This window comes from Mixophyes fleayi, chromosome 8 (assembly GCF_038048845.1).
Source record: "Mixophyes fleayi isolate aMixFle1 chromosome 8, aMixFle1.hap1, whole genome shotgun sequence".
Taxonomy (NCBI): Eukaryota; Metazoa; Chordata; class Amphibia; order Anura; family Limnodynastidae; genus Mixophyes; species Mixophyes fleayi.
In genome coordinates, this window is record NC_134409.1 from 45,230,651 (window position 1) to 45,252,774 (window position 22,124).

General features: G+C 37.9%; 1 protein-coding gene across 2 annotated transcripts in view; it reads right to left on the reverse strand.

Annotated features, from left to right (window-relative positions):
- The window catches only part of LOC142099234 (flavin-containing monooxygenase 3-like), a 54,752-nt gene continuing 32,628 nt past the window's right edge, over nt 1–22,124 (reverse strand). For both annotated transcript variants that reach the window (XM_075182479.1, XM_075182480.1), the window contains exons 4-9: nt 18,361–18,523; nt 12,674–12,816; nt 9,496–9,695; nt 9,022–9,377; nt 2,967–3,039; nt 1–799 (exon numbers count right to left, since the gene is read on the reverse strand). In XM_075182479.1, coding sequence (XP_075038580.1) covers nt 457–799; nt 2,967–3,039; nt 9,022–9,377; nt 9,496–9,695; nt 12,674–12,816; nt 18,361–18,523 — 1,278 coding nt within the window. In that variant the 3' untranslated portion in view covers nt 1–456. The remainder of the gene's footprint in view (nt 800–2,966; nt 3,040–9,021; nt 9,378–9,495; nt 9,696–12,673; nt 12,817–18,360; nt 18,524–22,124) is intronic.

Here is a 22,124-nt window from a genome sequence, read left to right on the forward strand (position 1 = left end):
TTAAATAATTCATAAAGATTTATTAAGCTTCAATTTTTTCTGTAACACCCAATTGATACGTAAATGCTTATTAATAAATTTAGTATGGAATGAAATAACCTACCCCTCTCAATTAATCAATAGATATGTAACTATCTTGTAACTAATTTTCTAGACACAGTTCTGATTAATTTGTAAGAGACTCAAAAGTAGTAAGGTGAACTGCCGATTCTTCTGTCACTCCAGACACTATACAATAGACCAATAATTATATTGAAACCATTCAGTGGAGATATTCACCTTTTCACTAAATTGATACATACCAAAAACCCTATCAATTTTAAACTGAACTGAGAAATTAGTAATTGTGCAGAGGATCTGAAGCATTAATGGAGAGAAGCCCAAATTAATTTTATAGACTTTAATTGAAAAACAGCTCGGCTTCATTTTTGTTTTGCGATATTAAAAACAGATCTTCTACGACCATGCCAGAAACACAGCAAAGAGGAGAAGAGGTAAAAAAAGAAACTTGACCAGTGTTATAATGGAAGACGATTCTTGATGCAAGGATACCTCCCTCTTTCTTGTGGCCGCAATGGTTCTATTCCACTGGTTTAAAATAGCCTTCCGAGCACCATCCCACTTGCCTTGTCCATTCAGTCGAAACTGGTAAGGGCTACAAGGCCCAAAGAAAACCTCCCATGCCAATTTGGGATCAGTGAGGAAGAGAAGAGGAAGTTTAGGGTTGCAGCCAATGTAAGAACTTATGTCATCCATGTAAGCGACATAATCAGTGGACAATGTTTCACTTCGACCAAACCTTGAATGTATAGGAAGAAGAACAAAACAAGTTATTTTATAATGAAAGCAGTGTGTGCTATGACAACCTTGTGCAAATGTACCATCCATAATTACCATCAAACTCTGTACTATACTTTAACATACAAGCCAACATTTTGTGGGTTAAAAAAATTAAATTAAAGACGCTCGTTATGTCTTTAAATACACCAAAACAGTAGGCTTTGCATTTTATACTTTTTCTTTTGTCTCCTTTTCGTTCCTATACTTTACAAAGTGATTCATTTAGACAGCAAATAAAATAATGAATTATATATCCCAGGTAAAAGTAATGGGTTACATGGTGTATATTTATGCAGGAGAAAGAAGAGCTACATTCCCAAACCCGTTTAATGGTCACAACTTTTCTTTTTGTAATAATCAACCATGAACAAAACTGCTTTGTAGATTACCAAACAAATACGTTATTGTGCAGTACAAACTAAACACACACAATAATATATTTTATATACACACACATTATATATATATATATATATATATATATATATATATATATATATATATATATACACACACACACACACACAATATATAATTAACATATATAATAAAATTTAATTTTCAAAATAAAATAATAATACAAATAAAATAAAGAAGTCCTATATACATACTAATAGGTGTTACTGATGGTAGAAGTGGCTAACTGCACAAACATAAGGTATATTGGGCGACTATGAGCACCGATTCTACTTGTAGCCATCTGGCTAACAGGGCAGTACTGAAGAGAAGGATGATGGTGAAAGTGTTGTCCACTATGCTGAGAGGAATTTGTTATCAATCACTGTTCATTCTCCTGTATGAAGGGACATACTTGCCAACTCCCGGAAACTTGCTTCCGGGAGTTGGGGGCGTGACTGGAGGGCGGGAGGGGGCAAGGCCAATCGTGTCATTTTGGCCCCGCCCTCCAAAATGGCGTGATTCACCGAGAATCGCGTCAAATGACGCGATTCTCAGTGAAATCTTGGATCCTGGAGAAATGCCAGCTCCCCCGGGAGACTGACCCGAATTTCGGGAGTCTCCCAGACTTTCCAAGAGAGTTGGCAAGTATGATGAAGGGATAGTGCTGCAAGTTCTGCTTGGCCCTAATTGTCAGTCATAAGTAATGGGCACTTAGCAAAGACATGGTATTTCAGTTAATATAAATAATATATAACACAGTGGTGCACAGCTTTTGCAGTAGTTAATGTCCAGGCATCTCAGGTTCCCTTGTGTCTGTCTTGCATTGTTCTGGCAGCTGCAATGAGAGCCAGTGAATAATAAAGAATGCGCTTTACTCTGACACGCTGCCAGATTGTCCCTGTACTGCTGTGGAGCTTATTGTCATGGGAGAGATTAAGGGGCCGATTTATTAAAGGGTGAAAAGCCCTATTGCAGGCAAAAATGGTTGTTTTTTACTGGCAATAGAGATTTTATCTCGCTTACAAAAAAGGTACATTTGCATGAGGAAACAAGTATTACCACAATATCGTTCTGTTATCGCTATATTAGGATGACAATGACAGATGAATATTATAAAAACAGCTTTATTATTTGAATAAATAATGGACAGCTGGACATCACAGTCATTTTCTCACGCCCCATAGCTGGCAATTGAATCTCCCCCTAAACTGTAATTTTTTTGTTAAATCCAGAAAATACGGTGGTATTTGTGCAATAAAATGTGCAGAAATGGAAGGTCTACTTTGCACCATGTAGACATTGTGCTTATTTTCAGTGAATAGCAATTTGACCTACATTTACATATTGGCATATTGAAAATAGAGGAGCATCATAAACAAAATTTTAACGTGCATAGATCACAAAAAATTGGAAAAAAATGTTGTTTTGTCATGTTAAAGTAATACTTGGCCCCACTAGTAATAACTTTGACTTTACAATCTAATAAGGTTAGAACATAACAAGGATAAAGGGGCAGTTTACAAATTCTGATATAACACCTGAGTTTTTATTACATTGCACACTGGGATAATTCTTAAAAAAAAATATTGTCACCACATCTACAAAATCAAAACACAATGTAACTGTGAGCAGCGAGTGTCACTTGGCCCACACTGTTATGAATACTAAGGCACATAAGTACATGTTTATCAAGTTATATAACAGATGTAGAATAAAATGGAGCCTACCAGTTCTTTTTCTCTCCTTCCTCTTCATTTAGTTCATTAATCATTGTTTCTTTTGGTGGCAGTTTACACAACCCTTATATAAAAAAAGAAAAAATAATATATATTTATTCTAATTTGTGAAGAGACACACTGGCACACAATGGCTGATACATGTTGCCTGCACAAATCTAGTGTGCTACGTTATAAAAACAGCAATTAAATTTAGAGGAGGAATAACTTTGGTGATGAAAAGAGTAACTTTTACTTCATAAAACATGAGAATAAAGTGCTAAATAAAGAAAAGTCCACCAGTCAAATGGTTTGGGATTGCTTTTGTTTTTTTTAATCAATATTGTTGGTTTGCATGGCTTAAACAATTTTACAGAATGGATTGTGGTTTTATACAAATTGAAACAAAGTGGATTGCTGCCAAATTGCATGGCCACTGTATATAAAGAGGAACAAGACTTCAGTTACTGTAGAACAGGGGTGACCAACCCGCGGCTCCCGAGCCGCATGCAGCTCTTTTGACTTTGAAATGCGGCTCTGTTGCTGGCAGGGCAGATCATACCTCTGCCAGCACAGCTCCGATCTTCCAAGCGCCAGCAAGGTCAGTTTTTTCCCCAGCCAGCGCCAACTCCTGGTCATGTGACCTCCTCTGCACAAAGCAAGAAGGTCACAGTAAGCACTCCAATCAGGAAAGGAGGAGGAGACAGTGCAGCATGCTGTCCATCCTTCCTCTTTCGTGGGTCTAGCGGCTGTGTGAAAAGTAAGTAAGGGGCATATTGTTAAATTGTATACAATTTGTTTGGGCCCATGGGCATGTGGGGAGATCTGATGGGGTAGGTGGAGTGGACTGATGGGCATCTGGTGAGGTCTGATGGCACATAAGGGGCATGCGGAGTGATCTTGTAGCAAATAGTTATTCCTCTGTTGAATCACTCTGTATGTCTCTACATTGGCTGCCTGTTTTCTACCGAATCCAATATAAAATACTTTTACTAACCTACAAGGCCATCAACAAAGCTGCACCAACATACATCTCTTCTCTTGTCACAAAATATCTCCCAACTCGGCAACTCCGTTCTGCACAAGATCTGCGTCTCTCATCCACCCTCATAACATCCTCCCATTCCCGGTTACAGGACTTTTTTCGGGTTGCACCCACTTTATGGAATTCTCTTCCTCACACAATAAGACTCTCCTCTGGTCTACAAACTTTCAAGCGTTCTCTGAAAACCTACCTCTTCAGACAAGCTTATAATATTCCTCAACCACCCTCTTAACCCCACTACCTTACCCTATTGCCATGTGTTACACAATCTCACACAAGACAACTACCCCTGACCAACATTGTTGTGTGACAGGATCATTTAGCCTATGAGTCACTTTTATCTTTGCAGCCTGGCTGGGCCGAAATGCAAAATGTAGACTTAGCCTTAGCCTCATGTGTCAAACTCCCATTGTCCCATAGATTGTAAGCTTGCGAGCAGGGCCTTCTCACCTCTTTGTCTGTTTTACCCAGTTTGTTCATTAGTTTACTATGTTTGTCCCCAATTGTAAAGCGCTACGGAATATGTTGGCGCTATAAAAATAAATGATGATGATGATGATGATGATGATGATATAGGGGGCATCTGATGAGGTCTGAGGGCATCTGGCAAGGTCTGATGGCATATGAAGGGCATCTGGCAAGGTCTGATGGCATTTGTGGGGTGGTCTGATGGGCATCTGGTGAGGTCGATTGCCATGTATGGAGCATGTGGGTAGATCTCATCTCATGTGGAGAGGCAGATGTGTATGTAGGCACGTGGTGAGGTCTGGTTGGAATGTGAAGAGGTCTGAGGGGCATGTTGGCTATTTCGGACTTATTTTATCGCCGCTTCAACAGTTTCCTCCACAGCAATTCTGGATACAGAAGCACCGTGAGCTTCTGTGGAGAGACTTTAAGTACCCTTTGAACCCTCCTCCGCCTAACAGAGCAGCAAGGTAAGAACTGAGCTAATTATTATTCTGAACATTTTGCCAATGTTGAATATCTTCTTTTTCACTTTGGAAATATAGCATCATTTACAATATCTTGCCAAGTATGTGTGTGCGGTATGTATGCACATGTTTATATTGTGTATATGTATATGCACACATATATTAAAAGTAAAGTTGGCTCTTGCCACATCTATGGATATTTTTTGGCTCTTAAGCTCGGACAGGTTGGCCACCCCTGCTGTACAACATTAAATGACAGCAGATTCATATAAAGATTGTATTATATTATATTATTATATTATTCTCTCAAGGTGATGCAGTCAAGCACTTGTGGAAAGCAATGACAATCTTGCTACCTAACTCTAATTGTGTTGCGCCTACACTTATGAGTGGATAGATCTTAAGCATCACATTCAAACACATTCTTATTATAGGAACAAAAGCAAAATCACACCATCTGGACAGAAATATCTTGCTTCTAATAAATTTTGTGCAAAGTAATGGCATTCAGAGTTCAGTGTGCTGGGTCTCTTGTTCTTTTTTTAAATAATACACAAATGGTGATTAAAAACAACAACAGAATAAAGGATTCTACAAATATCAGAAAAACATACCATATTCACTAAATTAAAAAATAAAGCACAATATGAAAACAGAGATACCGGTGTCAAAGTCCCCACATTGTACCTTTGGCTGAAAGAAGTTAAAACATGTCAAATTGTTGTGCAATGCTATTCACAGAGGGGAAGGGGGGGAAGGGGTTGAAGGACTCAATGATAAAAAAAATCAATGCAAAAGTTGTTGTACTGTTATTGGCATAATCGGATTAAAGTCCTACTCATGTTAAAGGCCATGGGGATACATAGCCTCCAAGGTTGTAACCCAGAGTACCCTATCGATCAGGTACAAGTAGCAGTACAGCAGAACTTCAACAAAAACACGCACAGTTAGCAAAAATTAATTAAATAACCAAACATTCTTAAGATACATTAAAGAATTAAAAATACCTAAAGGGCACCATATAACTCTAGTGTGCATGGGCTACTACAGCTATAACACGATCCCGGGCTACACTTCCATATAAGTAGTACTTATTATATTTTAGGGTATCTGTATTTAAAATTGTAACTAATGTAGGAGATACAAACTAATCTAAATTACAAGTGAAAAATATGAATGTCAGTCAATGTGTGATAAAAGCAATCTGTTAGGAAATCACAGGAATAATGAGATTATGCTGTAGTAAAAAAGTATCATGGAGTTTGTTGCAGTATCAAGAGCAGACAGATGAAGCACAAGCTTTAAGGGAATGTAAGGATTTGTAATTTGTCACAAGGTAATGCAGGAATCATATAGTAGTATTACAGTCTTTTGTTGCAACTCAGACAAACAATATCTCTGGAAAAATACTGGTGCAGATTTATACAGTCCAGAAAATCAATCAGAGCCCTACAAGAGAGCAATATTAAGTTACCAAAATCTGTGCCTGGTAATTCTAAGTTGAGCTTATAAGAATAGTATGCAGACCACTAAAAACATAAGTCAGGAGACAAATATAATAGGAGCCAGAAAACAAAAGACTTGTATGATGCTATCGAGGTATCAGGAGACAGATATCAACAGAGCCTGGAACCAGCAGACTTAAGGAAGAACAGGTGCAAGGTAAAGAACAAACTTAACACAGGTACTGGGACCAGGAAGCTAGAGTGTACAACGCTATCACTGACAATGAGTGCATGACCGCTGAGGGTTTAAATAGTGGAGTCAACACAGCTGAAGTGCATAACAGATTTGAGTACCCAGCAGGATACAAGACAGATTTAACACTAACAATTCATGTCACTCACCACTCAATGCAAATCATTTTATTCAAGGACTGTTGCTCCCACCAACAGCATGTGTGCACTTTATTAAAGGATTGTTACAACTTAAATCCATTGGCAAAGTTATTTGTAGAGTGACAAGGGTTGTGGATTACATTCATCTTATTGATAGTTTTTTTATGAGCCTGTTCTTAGAACGAAGAGCCAGGCTGTCACGGAATTTTAGAGATGGCTGCTAAACAGTATTAGCGCCACTGAACAAGAAGGCTCAGAGTCAAACGTATTCACCAGGGACCCCCGCAAGTGAGTTTGGGCTTAGCAGCAGAGAGTACACAGTACGCACGGTTTTCCAAGACAGTCACCAGTGTAACGACAGTAGTAGACAGGCATAGTCAGGCAGTCCAGGTCAAAGCCAAACTAGCAGTGCGGTACACAGGGGGGTTCCAGAGAGAAGTAAAGTCAAGCCAAATAGTCAAACCAGTTGGGCAGCAAGGTACCGAAACGAAACACAGGATAACAGTAACAGAAAGCCGAGTCAGAACCGAAGAACACTGGATCAGAAGTTCAGAAAGCACTGGTGCAGGAGTGAACCAATACTCTGGAACCCAACATGTGTCAGAGGGTGCTCTATAAATTGTAAGGTGCATCCTGATTGGGTGATGGAGATTTGGCAGTCAGACAAGCCGACCTCCGAGAGATGAGCGGAGCAACGGGACGCGACTGAACAGAGCATGCGCATGCATTGCGTGCAAGGAACAAGGAGTGTCCCGCTGTTAGGCAACAGGATACAGCTACCGAGAAGGTGCAAGCGTCCATCTCCTGCACCAAGTGTCAGTGCCGAGATGCAGCCTGACACAGGTTAGCCACAAATCCTAATTGGACTTAGATATAAAAACTGTACATATCTGTTGAAGGATAGATAGTTATTAGGAACATACAAGTCAACAACATATGGAAATATGAGGGTTTTGTGAAAGGACACTTTCTTATATGAACTTAAAAGACAAATGTATTCTGTAATTGAAGAAAGGTAAAGTGATGTTGATTGCATAACAAAATTATTTCTTCAAAGTTTGTGCTCCCACTCTGAACTAATGTGGCCCACACAAAGTTTTATTCGGTTTGATTTTTAAGGCCATTGGAATTTGATGCGTCTTAGTGGTTCCCTCCCATTTTCTCCAATGAGCTTTCCAGTGAAAGTCTGAATGTATCTTAAAAGGACATATGTGAAAACTGTTCTGGGCGATATATCTAATTTTCTACACATAACCAATCACATGCTATCAGTTGAAAAAGGAATGCAAATATCAGATTAGTTGCTTTGGGCAACACCACACAGTTAATCATGGGATAGGTTTTATAAATGTACACCATTGTTCATGCAACCAATATAAAAATACTCCTCTTCAGTTCTCTCACCATCTGTAAACTTAAATATTTGTAAATGCTGCTAATTTCACTTGCATTTTTTGTCTAGTTACCATTTTAAAAAATCTCTCCATCTTATATCTCTAGAATGTAAGCTCTCAAGGGCAGGGTTCTCTCTACCGATTGTCCCATGTCTGTCCACTGTCTGACTCGCTTGTATGTCCTGTTATGTCTTTTGCTGCACTCTGTGTGAGTCCCCATTGTATTACTCGCACTTATTTGTGCTACTTATGTGTATTTATGGGTAACATCTATTTGTCCCTTGCTTCTGTATCTGGTGCTACAGAACCTGTGGTGCCAAATAAATAAATATCAGGGTTTACAATTTCATTTTGGTGTTAAAAATGCTATTCTTACAGGGGCATAATAACAAAAACCTGAAGCAACTTAGATAATCTCAGTTTAGGCAACACACCTAGTGATGGCAAGAATTTCAGTAAGCATTTACAACCTATTTTTTACCATGCCAAGCAAGGTTACCTAGAACACAATAATTTGGAGGCGTGGTGGTGGTGTTTTATTCTAAGAATCCCTACATGCCAAGGAAAATTAGCTAGGTTTGGGGAGCTTATTGAAATATTTACCATCTCAAAGGTGTGTCGCCTAAACTGAGAACATTTTAAGAATTTGTGAGTACAGGATAGAGGGAGAAGGAGAGAGAGAATAAACCCCTATATTGACATCTATGAAACTCCATACTGACATTAATCTATTGAAACTTGAAGTCATGCTCACTAGCATGCACATATGAACATGCTACAAAAAGATGGTACTCTTGATACTAGTGAAACTATTAATAATTTGAAATACAGAACCTTAAACTGTTCCTTCCAACTTACCCTTAATGACTCTCACAGCCCAACGAGCCTGGACATCTGAAGTTGGTGGAATTCCTCCTAAAGATTGAACTAATCCAATGACTGCCAATGTTGGCTTTTCCAGTGTTGGAGGGAAGACACCTTTATAGAGAGAAACTTTGTTTTTACTGTTTTTGACAATAGAATCCTCCATAAACGGATAGGCATAGCTGTAACCAGTTGCAAATATGACAACATCCAAATTCTCCATAACTGAACCATCTTCAAAGACTGCAGAGGTTTCAGTAAACTCTTTGATGTTGGGTTTCACAACTACAGTGCCACAGGTAATGGAGGTAGCCAGGTCATCATTGAATACAGGCTCTTTCCTCAGGCTCCTGGAATAGAGAAAGTCTTTATTTGAATAACCCATCATATTATTTCTATAAATTATAAATAAAATAGTTGCAAACATTTTAAAACTTCCAATATTTAAAACATACACCAAATACATACTTGTTCACAGGTACCAAGCCATAGTGGCTATGGTTAAATCTTTTTTCCATCATTCTTTCATATAACCAGTCAGAAACTGCTCTTGGTAGGATTCTGTTTAAGAAGGACTGATAGCGGGTCAAATAGACCATGTCCCAGGGATAGCCATTATCCCATACACGACTCATAATCCAAGCCCCACTCCTGGTGCTGAGAACAACCTGAAACATAATAATAGTTGTGTTATTAGTAATGTTAGGCTCAATTTGCTCATAAGAATTTAGTTTATGATTGAATCTGTAAGCCCAAATGGCATTAATGTGCATATAGTGCAAGCTCTTCCTAATCAAGCAATGCAGTTTAAAGTGTTAAAGTGCTTCATTGTATTCTGTGTAATAGATCTCATACTTGTATTCAATAAAGTGTCAGCTCAGTAAACAATATATTGGGTATACTGCCAAGGGAGTCACAATATTGAATTAGAATTCATGTTAAATGTCAAATCCCCTTTACTATAGAAAAATACATTATTTCCTACTAATATAACTTTTGGAATATTATTCAGTGTATGAGCTTCTCCATTTTCATAGTCCTTGGGCACCAGACACAGCCATAGAGCACGTTCTCGGTAGTTTGATTTGGGTTCAGCTATATATTTGACTCAGCCTGTGACATAGTAGAAGGGGACTAACAAACAAGTGTGAAGAATGTGGTCTACAATGTTCACAGACAACTAGGGACAACAAGAGATAAAATGGATACAGGGATACACATGCACTATCTGCTAGATGGCTACTTTGAGATAATAATTAGCATAAATTATAGAGCTAATTACTTTAACCCATCAAATGGGCATTAGCTATGGGGGGAAAAGCATAACAAATCACAAGGAACACTTTTGTATAGTTTCTTGATTACATGTTATATACATAGCATAATTCCAGAAAGTAAAAATTAAATATATTTACCTAATTCACTTAAGTTTAGTTATACTAAATATATCTACTTTACTGAAGGTCTTAGGGTATGATTGAAATCAGTGAAAACAAGGTGCGATTCTTTCAATTAATGAAATGTGTAAAAGTGAATATAATCATTTGAAAAACTACAGCCTGGACAATACGTCTTTGTATGTGAAAACAAAAGAAAATATAGTCCAGCGCTCACAAAAACAACTATATATAAATCGGTATTGGCCTGATTCATTAAGGCATGCAAATGTATCCTAATGTAAAGGCCTGGGGTGCTTAAGAAAGGGGGGTTATTATGGTCTAACATTAAAGGCATATCATCATTTCCACAAAAAAGAAAAGTTGTTATTGTTACCCTCATCTCTCTCTCATTGCCCCCACTAAATCTCACCCATTGCCCCCTGCATGTCTCTCCCATTGCCCCATCCATATCTCTGTCATTGCGGTTACTTCCCTATCATCATCATCAATTTATATAGCGCCAACATATTCCGTAGCGCTTTCCCTATAGTTATCATTATAGCCCCTTCCCCATAATTATCATTGCAGCCCCTCCTTATAGCAGTCTCGTTACATTTTACTTAATTTTAGATGTTCTGTAACTCCGAGCTCCTTGCTGCTCTATACTACTCAGACAGAAAGCTGCTACTTAATCAGAAAAGCATGCAATCATGATCAAGATGTTCACTTGTTGTTCAGAACAAACTCCAGAATGGGGAACTAGTTCTAACCAAGTGAATTTGACGGTGGAATGATTGTTGGTGCCAGATCTGAATATTTAAGAAACTGCTAATCTCCTGGTATTTTCAGGTTCAACAATCTCTAGAGTTTACAGACAATAGTGTGCAAAACAAAGACACATCCAGTGTGCGGCAGTTTTGTGGATGAAAACGTCTTATTAATAAGAAAGGTTAGAGGAGAATGGCCAGACTGGTTTAAGCCAACAGTAAAGCAACAGTAACTCAGCCATGAGTTACAACAGTGGTATGCAGAAGAACATATCTGAACAGACAGCACGTTGAACCTTGAAGTGCCAGGACTGCAGCATTATTAATCTGTTACCTAGCGCTACCAAACTTTATCCACAAAGAGCCAGGCAGCATTGTATCTTCTGAAGTCACAGTTATCATTTTTGTTGTGATGCATAAAAAGTGCTTTAATGTGACTCCTTAAATCTGCCCCAATGAATTGCCAACTGTTCTCAGGTTCTAGAGATAGTATAAGAATAACAAAAAGTTGTCCCTCACAAAGCCCCATTACATTCACATGTGATGGATGAACAGCAATTCACAATATCTGCTCTTATCCTGTATCATGCATTTTAGAATGTATTCGACAGTCAGCAGAATATGATCATGTTTTAAAGGGAGCATAGATAAGAAGAGATAAATATAGTTTTGCTCCTTTATAATATGAGGCCTAACCTTTAACATAGTTTTAGACACGCATTCATAAAAATAATGCCCTGATACTGGATAATGCAGAGGGGCCCTACATTAAAAAGGGGTATAGAAGATATCAAAGACTGTCACATTTAGAGTTATTTACATTAGAAAATATATGATTAAAAACAAAGACAATTATGATCATTATGCATTAATATATTAAATGGCCCATGCGGATTATTATTTGACAAATAACTGGTGTAGAAAAATATGTGAATGGACTGAAATTTCCCTAAGAAAAAAAAGACTATTTTGTCAATAGGCAAGTGTTTAATAAACGCGAATATCCAATTAATTTAAAAAGTATGTTTTTCCAGGATGATTGTCTAGTTGCCAGCATGCAGTCCGAAAATAATGTTTCTCCTCCTAAGGCAAGTTAAACTATAGGTTTTTTTTTCCTCCTCTGGATCAAATAAGGTTAATAACTATGTATTGTGATGTGCTTTCTCGAACAGTTTATGTTCTGTGCTGTAGTACATGGATGTCCACCTCGACTTCAATGCACATGTTGTGCTCATGAAAATGTGTACAACTCATAGGATCTCTAGCTAAGATGTGCAGTTAAAAAAATAAAAAAATAAAAGAATAAAGAAAATGGAAAACAAAAATTTAACAGTACTGTACAAAGTATGAATATTGAAATGTGTTATTTTAAGTTCTGCTGTAAAGATCCATAAAAGATCTTATATGTCACAAATTATCTCTCTCAAATTTCAATGCTGTTTGCAGCATTTTTACATAATAATTTCATGCTTAATTAAGAATACTGTGTAAACCATGTACCTGTTTAGCAGTCCGTCCTAACTCCACGGCAATATCAGCTCCAGAATTGCCCAAACCAACTACAAGCATTCGTTTCCCAGCATAGTTTGCAGGATTCTTGTAATCTCTGTTGTGTATGTACTGACCTTTGAATTTATTGATACCTAGAAAATACAAATGCATTCAAATAAAACAATGTTGGTGTTTAAAAATCTAATGTCACATGAACCAAGTTTACTATCCACTTGCAACATTTTGTTTTAATATATATTTTTGAAGATAGCAACCATTCTGCTTTCCCATATACACTTTGGAAGGAGGCCCCAACTGCTCAGAACCAGCATTGCTCTGTTATTTTTTGACAGAGCCGTAACTTAGAATTCTAGTGCCCTGGGCGAGGAAGACAAATGCCGCCCCCCTAGCCCTCAATTTTAACCAAATTAGCCTAAAATATTCCTAAATTGCGCCCCCCTTCAGCGCTGCGCCCTGGGCGGTCGCCCCTGTCGCACAGCCCTAGTTACGGCCCTGTTTTATGACATGACTTTTCAGCCAACACCAAGGGACTAGTATGTGGGACCTTCCCTTATATACTGCATAGAATCCACAATGTTCTTTCAGTAAGCTCTTAGGAGGACCAAAATGATCCTTTATTTCTTTCCACAACGGTATGTATATATTTATTTTCAAATCACAATCCCTAATATTCCACCATTTCTTTTTTACCTACTCGACCACTGTAAACACTAATGAGAACGATCGGCAACACTAGTCAACCACTTCTGATTGAATGTTTGCATATTCACGCCTCACACTACTAGCACAAATATATGCTGATGATCGGCAACAGCTAGTTGCTGTTGACTGGATGATTGTGTAATCACCTCACCAGCTGACATAAAAAAAAAAAGAAAATATTTTAAATTTTGTTTCACATCTTGCCGTTTCTTTGATAAAATGTTATCTTTTTATCATATTAAAATACGGCGGTACTTTAATAGCATAAGACATTATAATGTTTGCACAAATGCTATTAATGTAGTGTTAATTGGCAATAAGGCTCTGCATACGGGCGTAAATACACTATTTTTATGTTTTGTATATAAGCTACGGATTCAGAGCTGGATGTATCTTCAGATGTGTACTGCTCTAAATATGGAGCAAAAACACATTTTTTTTGTGTGCGACTTTTTAGCGCACAAAATAGGCCCAATTTGCATCCAACTCTGAATCAGATCGTAACTGGTATATTTACTCAACTGAGGGTTTGGAAAAGTGGAAATGTTGCCTATAGCAACTAATCAGATTCTAGCTGTCATTTTGTAGAATGCACTAAATAAATGAAAGCTAGGATCTGATTGGTTGCTATAGACAACATCTACACTTTTCCAAACCCGCAGTTTAGTAAATCTAGCCCTAAGTGTCTAATGAAAGGGTTGACACACAGAGTTGAAAGGATTTAAACTGTTTTAAATTATCTTTACAGTAGATAGACGAGAAAAAAAACAAACTTTTAGGTTTTCTGACAATCAAGGCATAAATAAAAGTGATGTCTCACAATGGGCTATGTCAGCGCTATTATACTGAAAATTAATTTTTAATATCATATAGTGTTTGTTAATCCAATCTTGCTGAATTAAACAAAATATTTTACCTCTAGGCACTGGTGCAGGACTGAGCCTTCGTGCCTCCTTCTGGCTCCTCTCTGCCCCAATCACTGGTGCCTTGTGCAGCAGAATGATGGGATCTTTCATTACCTGCAGTGTTGCCCATTAGAGGGATTTCATTGTATCTTGTTATGACAGTGCTTTGTGATAGCAGTAATTCACAGCAAATCTGTGATATTTCAGAGTGGCCCTATGGATTGTTTTGCAAGAGCCTCAGAGTTAATTCTATTTTCCTGAAAGACTCCCTGGCAGCCGTAACATATGGGTTACTTCCTTAGTCAGCTGAGTAGAGACAGGAAAAGACACATTCCCCAAAAAGGTATATAAGTTGTATCCTCCTTTCCTTTGGTGTCTTTGAGAACCTTAACAAACTGTCCTAAAAGCAAACAGACAACATAGGTGGGAAATGGCTGTCTGCCACGGAGGATTTCATGGAAATAAAATGAGCAGTGATAATTTCCTTTTCAAGACTCCATGGCAGCCATTATGTATGGGATGTGCCCAAGCAATATCTGACAAGGGTGGGTTACCATATTAAAGAGTTTCAGAGCCAGCATTACAACAAAACATATGTATTATTGAATCAATGTTTGAAGGATTTTCTTTCCAAATTGAGCTTCAGCAGAAAATATTAAATTCAAAAGATAATGTTTGGTAATGGTATGAAGCGATGACCAACCTGCAGAAATTATCTGCTGAGGACTGAGCTTTCTGTGCCTATGAGGTCACCACTGCCCTTGTAGAATGTGCCCTTACTATTTCTGGTGCCTCAGGTTACTCTTTTATGCCTGCACAATGACCTCCTTCATCCATCTTGCACGAGTTCTTTAATTCTGGAAAGCTCAATTGAAATTACCCTGACAAGTGGAACCTACTTGAGACATGAAAGTAGTATTGATTCTCAATACCATATTTTTCCATATATGTTTAAAAAAGTTTCCTTACACCATATAGCATGTAGTTCTCCCACTTGAGTGGCAGATGTGATGACTACAAGAAATATCTCTTTAAAAAGTTAGTCATTTGAGGGATACGTGCTTTAGTGGCTTAAAAGGATCAAATGTTAGAGCATCTAGTACCACAGTACCACAAGGTGCTACAAAATGTTTCATACAAGGTCTAATTATTTTCACTGCTTATAAAACTAATTAAAGTCTGACGTGCTGATCTATTGGATTGTGATCCCACTGAGTATATCAAATTGAAGACTTTGCATACGCCATCTTGTCCAAGGAAGAACACCTATGGTGAATGAAAATATTCCTAGCAGGCATACACAATTACTTATTGGCATCATTTTCTGACGCTGAAGTCAGTGGTATGCTTGATGTTGAATTTCCAGGAGTCTCTGTTGACAGGGACACTGCATCTTTTTGCTGTTGAGACGACACCATGTGATGATCCAGGCATTATCACTTGGATGGTTCTGTGTTTGGAAACAACTTGTGAGTTTCCAGTTCCCAGAATCTCATGCAGATAAGGCCATTCTGCGATTCATTGTTTTTGGAGAGCGCCCATAAGTGCCACAAGCACCTTGCTATTGGTCGTGGAGATGTGTACAGTTCGAATGGGAGACATGGGAACTGTAAATGTTGACCCAGAAAAAAGAATGTGAGGAACTGATGACATTGAGTTACATATTAACTGGCTTCAAAGAAGAATATTGAAAACATTATTTTATTATATTGTTATTAAAATCAAAGAAATATTCAACCCAAGGTCCTCTATGTTCAGCAAAATATTCTATTAAAGAAATTAAAAATAATTTTGAACCTATGCATATCTAAGTTTTAGTATTTCTGTATACAACAGGGATAAATCTACTTTCCCTTTAAATGTACTTTAATACTTCTATGATGTTTTTACAAGAAGTGATCTCTATTTCAAAAGGTTTCTTAAAGTAGGGCTAGTATGTGTGATTTGGGGCTTAAATGTTATTTGAGTTTTTTATATTGCACTCCGGTGTCTAGTGCTTATTTCCAATGGTTTTAAATTATAATAATATTCCACTCATTTCTCCTCAATGTAGTTTTATCTGTGTTCAGTATCAAACTGCAAGACAAAAGTGTTTGATACTTTATTCAAATTGGGAGAGGATACGTAATTAATACATATAACTTATTCCATAACATTGTCCATAATCCAGTGTTCTAGGTTACTTTCATATATGGATATTCTCAAGAACCACCTTATAGCCACCAATTTTATTTAGGGTGATTTATAGCAGCCGCTTTATAACCGCTTTACTTATAATGCCCTAATCAGTCAATTTGTTTAGGATTGCAGCTATAATATTTGTCCTCATTCATATGTACAATTACTATTTAGCGGTCTGATTTCCTCTATAGGCTGTGTAACAGCTTGCATTATTTCACCATTTGAATTTTTTTTTAGTGTCTTGATACCAGTGTCTTAGTTACAGCTTCCAAGCCACAGATTTTCCTTACTGACTGACAGCAGTCCCTGCCCGATTGGAGCTTACAGTCTAAATTCCTTAGCATACACACACACACACACACACACACAGACAGAGAGACTAGGGACAATTTGATAGTAGCCAATTAACCTACAGTCAGGATTCACTAGGATGAGTGGGATCCTTCTGTTCTGCCTGGGATTGGTGGTACTTCACCCAGATGCACGGAATCAAACAAAGTAAAAGGTTTTCACCAGAGATTCCCACAAGGGAATTTGGGCTTGGCAGCTTCCACCCTGCAGTTCGCAGCCCTCTAGGGGAGTTCCCAGTGTGCAGTGATAGATAACCATATACAGAGAAGAATGTAGGCACTAGATAGCTACAAATGAGTAGGAGAACTGAGTGATGGCCAGTGATGGACCACGGAGAGATAATAGGTGATTAGCGGCAGCACACTTGGAGAGATGGTCACGATGATATGCAGTAGTTACCACTAATGAGTGGAGCAGGTAATAGGTGATTGCACAGCAGAGTGCATAAGCTGCTTCCAGGCCAGGAGTCTGATGAGAAGAACTAGCACTAAGAGGAGCCTTATAAACGAGAGGTAACCAATGGATGTGCGGGACAGGTGAACACAGGTGAGATGATCACCTGCGCATGTGCAGAGCTGATTGCTGGCCTGACAGCCAGGGAAGCAGCAGTGAATGAGGAATGAATGATACATAGTATACCGGGTAGCAGCTATAGGTGAGCGGCTTGTGACACCTACTAGTATGTTTTTGGAGTGTGGGAGGAAACTGGAGCACCTGAAGGAAACCCATGCAAACACGGGGAGAACTTACAAACTCCACACAGATAAGACTATGGTCTGGAATCGAACTCATGACCCTAGTGCAAGAAGTGGTTTGCATGTTTCAGGAGAAGTGTGCTCTTGTCACATATTAAAGTTAGCTAACGGAGAGTGTTTTTAATTATCCTGGCATAGACATTCTCCTTAGGAAAATTTTCACCTCACTCCTCAACAGGACAAGTATTCCTCACCAAAGTTCTATAAAATTTTCACATTTTAATCTACTGATACTCAAACTCTTTGAGGGAATGTACAGACAGTCAGAACTTGATGCAGAGTTCCATTTCTGAAGCGTAAAATGGAAAAATTTACAATGCACATGCCCAGAAAGAACTGACACATATGCATCAATGCAGACATGCGCATATCTGGCACTTGTGCCTCCTTACAATTGGAGAAATTGAATGGGGGGAAGATAGGATGTGCAAATACAAGCCGAGTACAGTAAGGGCATGTTTCACGCAAGTGAGGTATGCAGTCCTGCAGAAACACGCATATATGACTGTTATTAGGTGAATCTTTTGTACCTGTTAGAAGGCAGGTGCAAATACACGATGATGATAATGATTGGCATAATCAGGTGCATTTGTTACCGATGCGCAACCAGACATTTTAAGATGTGTACGGTTCTGCATATGGGCAGAAATACGCCATCTTTACATATGCTTTTGTAAGAGTGATTTGCGCCAATTATGCTACCAGTTCTGCATCAGCCCCTCTATTAGTAAATATGATGTATTACTGTTACAGATTTGAGTTGCATAATTAGGATACATACCAGGAAAGGACTGAAGGGGAAGGTTTGGATAAACATGATGACCAGTGCAGACAAGAACAGCATCAAAAATGGTCAACTTTTGTTTTCCTTCATGTTCTGTAACAACGTCCCATTGTCCAGTCACCGAAAAGTCTGATCGTTTCTGTACACTGACCACAGCAGTCTAATAGGAAACAAAACCATCTGTGCATGACATTTCAGTTAAACTTGTCAAATTAGTTGCTAATTCAGATCAAGAAAAATGTGACTTCTCTTAAGCACAAATGAAGACAGCTTAAAGTGGACATTTCACCAACACAAACTTTCAAACCTCCTTTATCAAGAAAAATAAAATTGCTTTATCTACTGCATGTAACAGCCATGCAGTTTCTTCTATGTTGAGCTTTTAGATGTCCACAATAAGTTAAGCAATCTATAATATAAATGTCTAGTGGCGTGTGTTAGTCTGTCTGTGTGTGTAAAAAATAAAACCAAGCTGCAGCGCCACCTGCTGGGCGGAGTTATACACTGACCTACTAAATTCTTAGTGTGTGTGGAAAAAAAAATTCAGAAAGGGCTGAAATTTGGTATACTAAGATGTTTTTAATTTGTTAATTTAATTTGTTAATTGTTAAAAGTGTTTATAAAGATTTTAAAAAAATATATATATATTTCTTGAAGGAGAAGTGACAGTTGGGAGTGGTTGGTGGTTGCCAGGGGTGACAGTGGGGAGTGGTTGGTGGTTGAGGCCTGGGCTATGGCCCAAATGCATGACAAGAACCTTTTTAACACCTTAAGTAGCTTGATTTGACTAGAATGCATGAGTATCATGCACGGGTTAACTTGTAATATAATAAGATCCATCTTCTGGACAGGCACCACAATTTAAAGAGCATTGTTGAGAAAACATACAACCCATGTACTGACCATGATTACAATGCTCATAAGGAGAAGTTTGTTTTATCAGCTGACTCTTAAGTCTACCAATTTAGAGCGAAGACTTCTGATTGTAGTCTAAAATACAACTCATGCCAATAACCAATTTGTATTTTGCCTATGTAGATGAATGAACAATTTTGCTAATTATTTTCACAAGAATGGCATGTATTTTAATTACAGTACCTGGCAAGCAGCAAAATAAGGTTAATTTTTTTCAATATTTGAATACACTTTTATGGAACCTTATTTGTTTTCAGATTGGTTTTAAATAACAATGATGTTTTTAGAATTATTCAGTTAACATCTAATGATGGGACATTCTATGGGAGTTTATTTTCTGGAAAGCTACTGCGCAGCAATAAATGAAATAACCAGAACACATCTTGTAAAAACAGAGGAAAAAGGAGTTTTGATGTTCTGCATTCTACTGTTGATCATACCAAGTATTGTGTAGAAAAAGTGAAAGTCCTAGTTTGTTCACTGAGGAAGATATATTGATAAATATGCACATGTGCCACATAAGATGACCTTTTTGCAGAAAAGTAAAATAAGGTAAAATATGAGCATTATTCTATGCACAAACAACAATAAGTTGATTTCTAAGGTGATCACAAGAATTCAAACTATGGGGGACAGGGGCTGGCTGGGCTGGGTTACAGGGGACATCTGCCCCCTGGGCTGGTCCCATAGTGGGCTACCTTGGACTGGGTCACCTGCAATTTTTTCCTTTAAAATGTTCCTAATAGACTGCAGAGTTGAGTTTTGCAACCGCGGCTAAAATGTGCAAGCCCTCTTCTGATGGGGGAAATGTACCAAGCATGCTGTTTGCGCTAGCTTGCCAGTCATAACATGAGTATGCAACTTATAGATAAAAATACATTCCCCATAATTCATAAATAAATTGCGGGGGAATTTTTTTTACTGCTTATGGGGGCATTAGTTATGATCATTATTTCATGATAGGAACACCATTTAAGTTGCACATTTGTGGCACTACCCATGTGCCTACTGGCACTTGGATCTCACAAGTTTTGCATAGATATCATTTATACATAGCCCTCCCTAGTGTTCTCCTCTGTGATTTTACAACAGACAGCATGTAGGGAAGATGTCAGCGGCAGTGCTCTGCTGTGAAAATAGATTTAAATTAGATTACAGCGTTAGACAGGATGCAAGAGACAGTGGAAAGAACAGTATAGCTGTAATTGATTATAATTTATTTTAATGCAGTTTATTTCTTCAGAGATTAGTGAGGTAGAATACTTTGCAGATCAATATTTCCATGTATAGTACTATATAGAGTTATACATACATCATTATGAGCTAACTAGTATTTAGTGGAGAAAAACAGTGTGTTTTTGCTGTATGACTATAAGAAATAATCTAAGCTTTTTAGTGAAAGTAATCTTGTGTGGAGAAGCGACATCTGTATTAAAGTGGGAAAAACTGGGCGTTTGTAGGTTAGTGTCCACAGTGGAACTCCTCCAAAAAACTATTATATTCTAAACTTTTTTCTATGTTTCAATACTTATCAAGTTGAAAATGGTTATGCAGTGGCATCAATATTAAGTGGGAAAAAAAAGGGTGTTTGCATGTGAGCGTCAGTGCAGCCGAAAAACCCCCAAAAATTAAACAGGGTGTTCTCTCTAACTCTGAACAGCACAAGCCCCAATAGAATATTAGATTTGTGTGTTAGCAAATGTTAAAAAAATAACAAAAAAAAAAAGTAAAATAGAAGAGAGTGAGAAAAGGAGAACAGTAAATTTGTAACTTTAGACAGCAAGCATCATGGTGAGTGAAGAAGCAGTAAGGAGCAGAGTTCATTAGATAGACAGCGGCATCAGTAGATATTTAGATAAGTGGATATATACCCAATTGTAAAGAGTCACGTAATTTGCTGGTGCTATATAAATGTTGATGATGGAGGAAGATGGCCTGTACCCATACTAAAAAAACTTCAAAGACCTTGCAGACAATAAATTTGGAATATAATAGGGCATCCATTATAGACATTGATATTACAGAAACAGGCCGAGGTCATTGAATGGAAAGTGGTATGAATGAATAGAGTTAGACATTAATAAAAGTAAATAGACGAAGAAAGTGACCTGCACCCTTAATAAAAAATTCAAAAACTAGTACTATGCACTTCTTGCTGGGCAGACAACTCATCAGAGGCCACAAGAACCTTGTTTTACTTATAAGTGTTTTTTTATGCTACAAGTAATGTAGATTTGGCTGAATAGTAATATGTGCCGTTATGTTGCCCTTGTGAATCAAACAAGGGGACGTGTATATATTTGCCAGGTACCATGTATAATTATTTACAGCCTATATTTTTTACTGATGGGTTGTTATTTGTCAATGTCAGATTTATTTGAATAGTTTTGTGAGAATCTTGTTCATGTTATGTAACTAACTATTGTTTAGTTGGAGATTAAAATGTCACTCTCGAATTGTCCTTTTAGCCAAGTTCAAGTGTAGTAGCTGACCTAGTAGGGGTTGCTCAGGATGCCATGAAAGGGCAGATTTTCTTGGTATGATGCCATAAAGCCGGTGGAATCTGGAGCCCGAGTTGCCTGGGCAAAGTTCCAGTTTGTTTGATATTGGTTTGCTCAAACAGGGTTTGATTATATACGCTTTATGTACTATCCTCTCCACTTTTGTTGGATGCTCTGTCCTTATGTGCATTGCTGAAATACCAGTCCCCCATGTGAAGCTTCGGCTAAACCCAGGGTTAAGAGGACTGCCAGAGACTCGCGGCAGATGCAGTCGCAAAGACTGATATGTATAAATATGGAATTTTTTTTTTTACTTCAAATCGGGGGAAAGCAAATGCAACAATG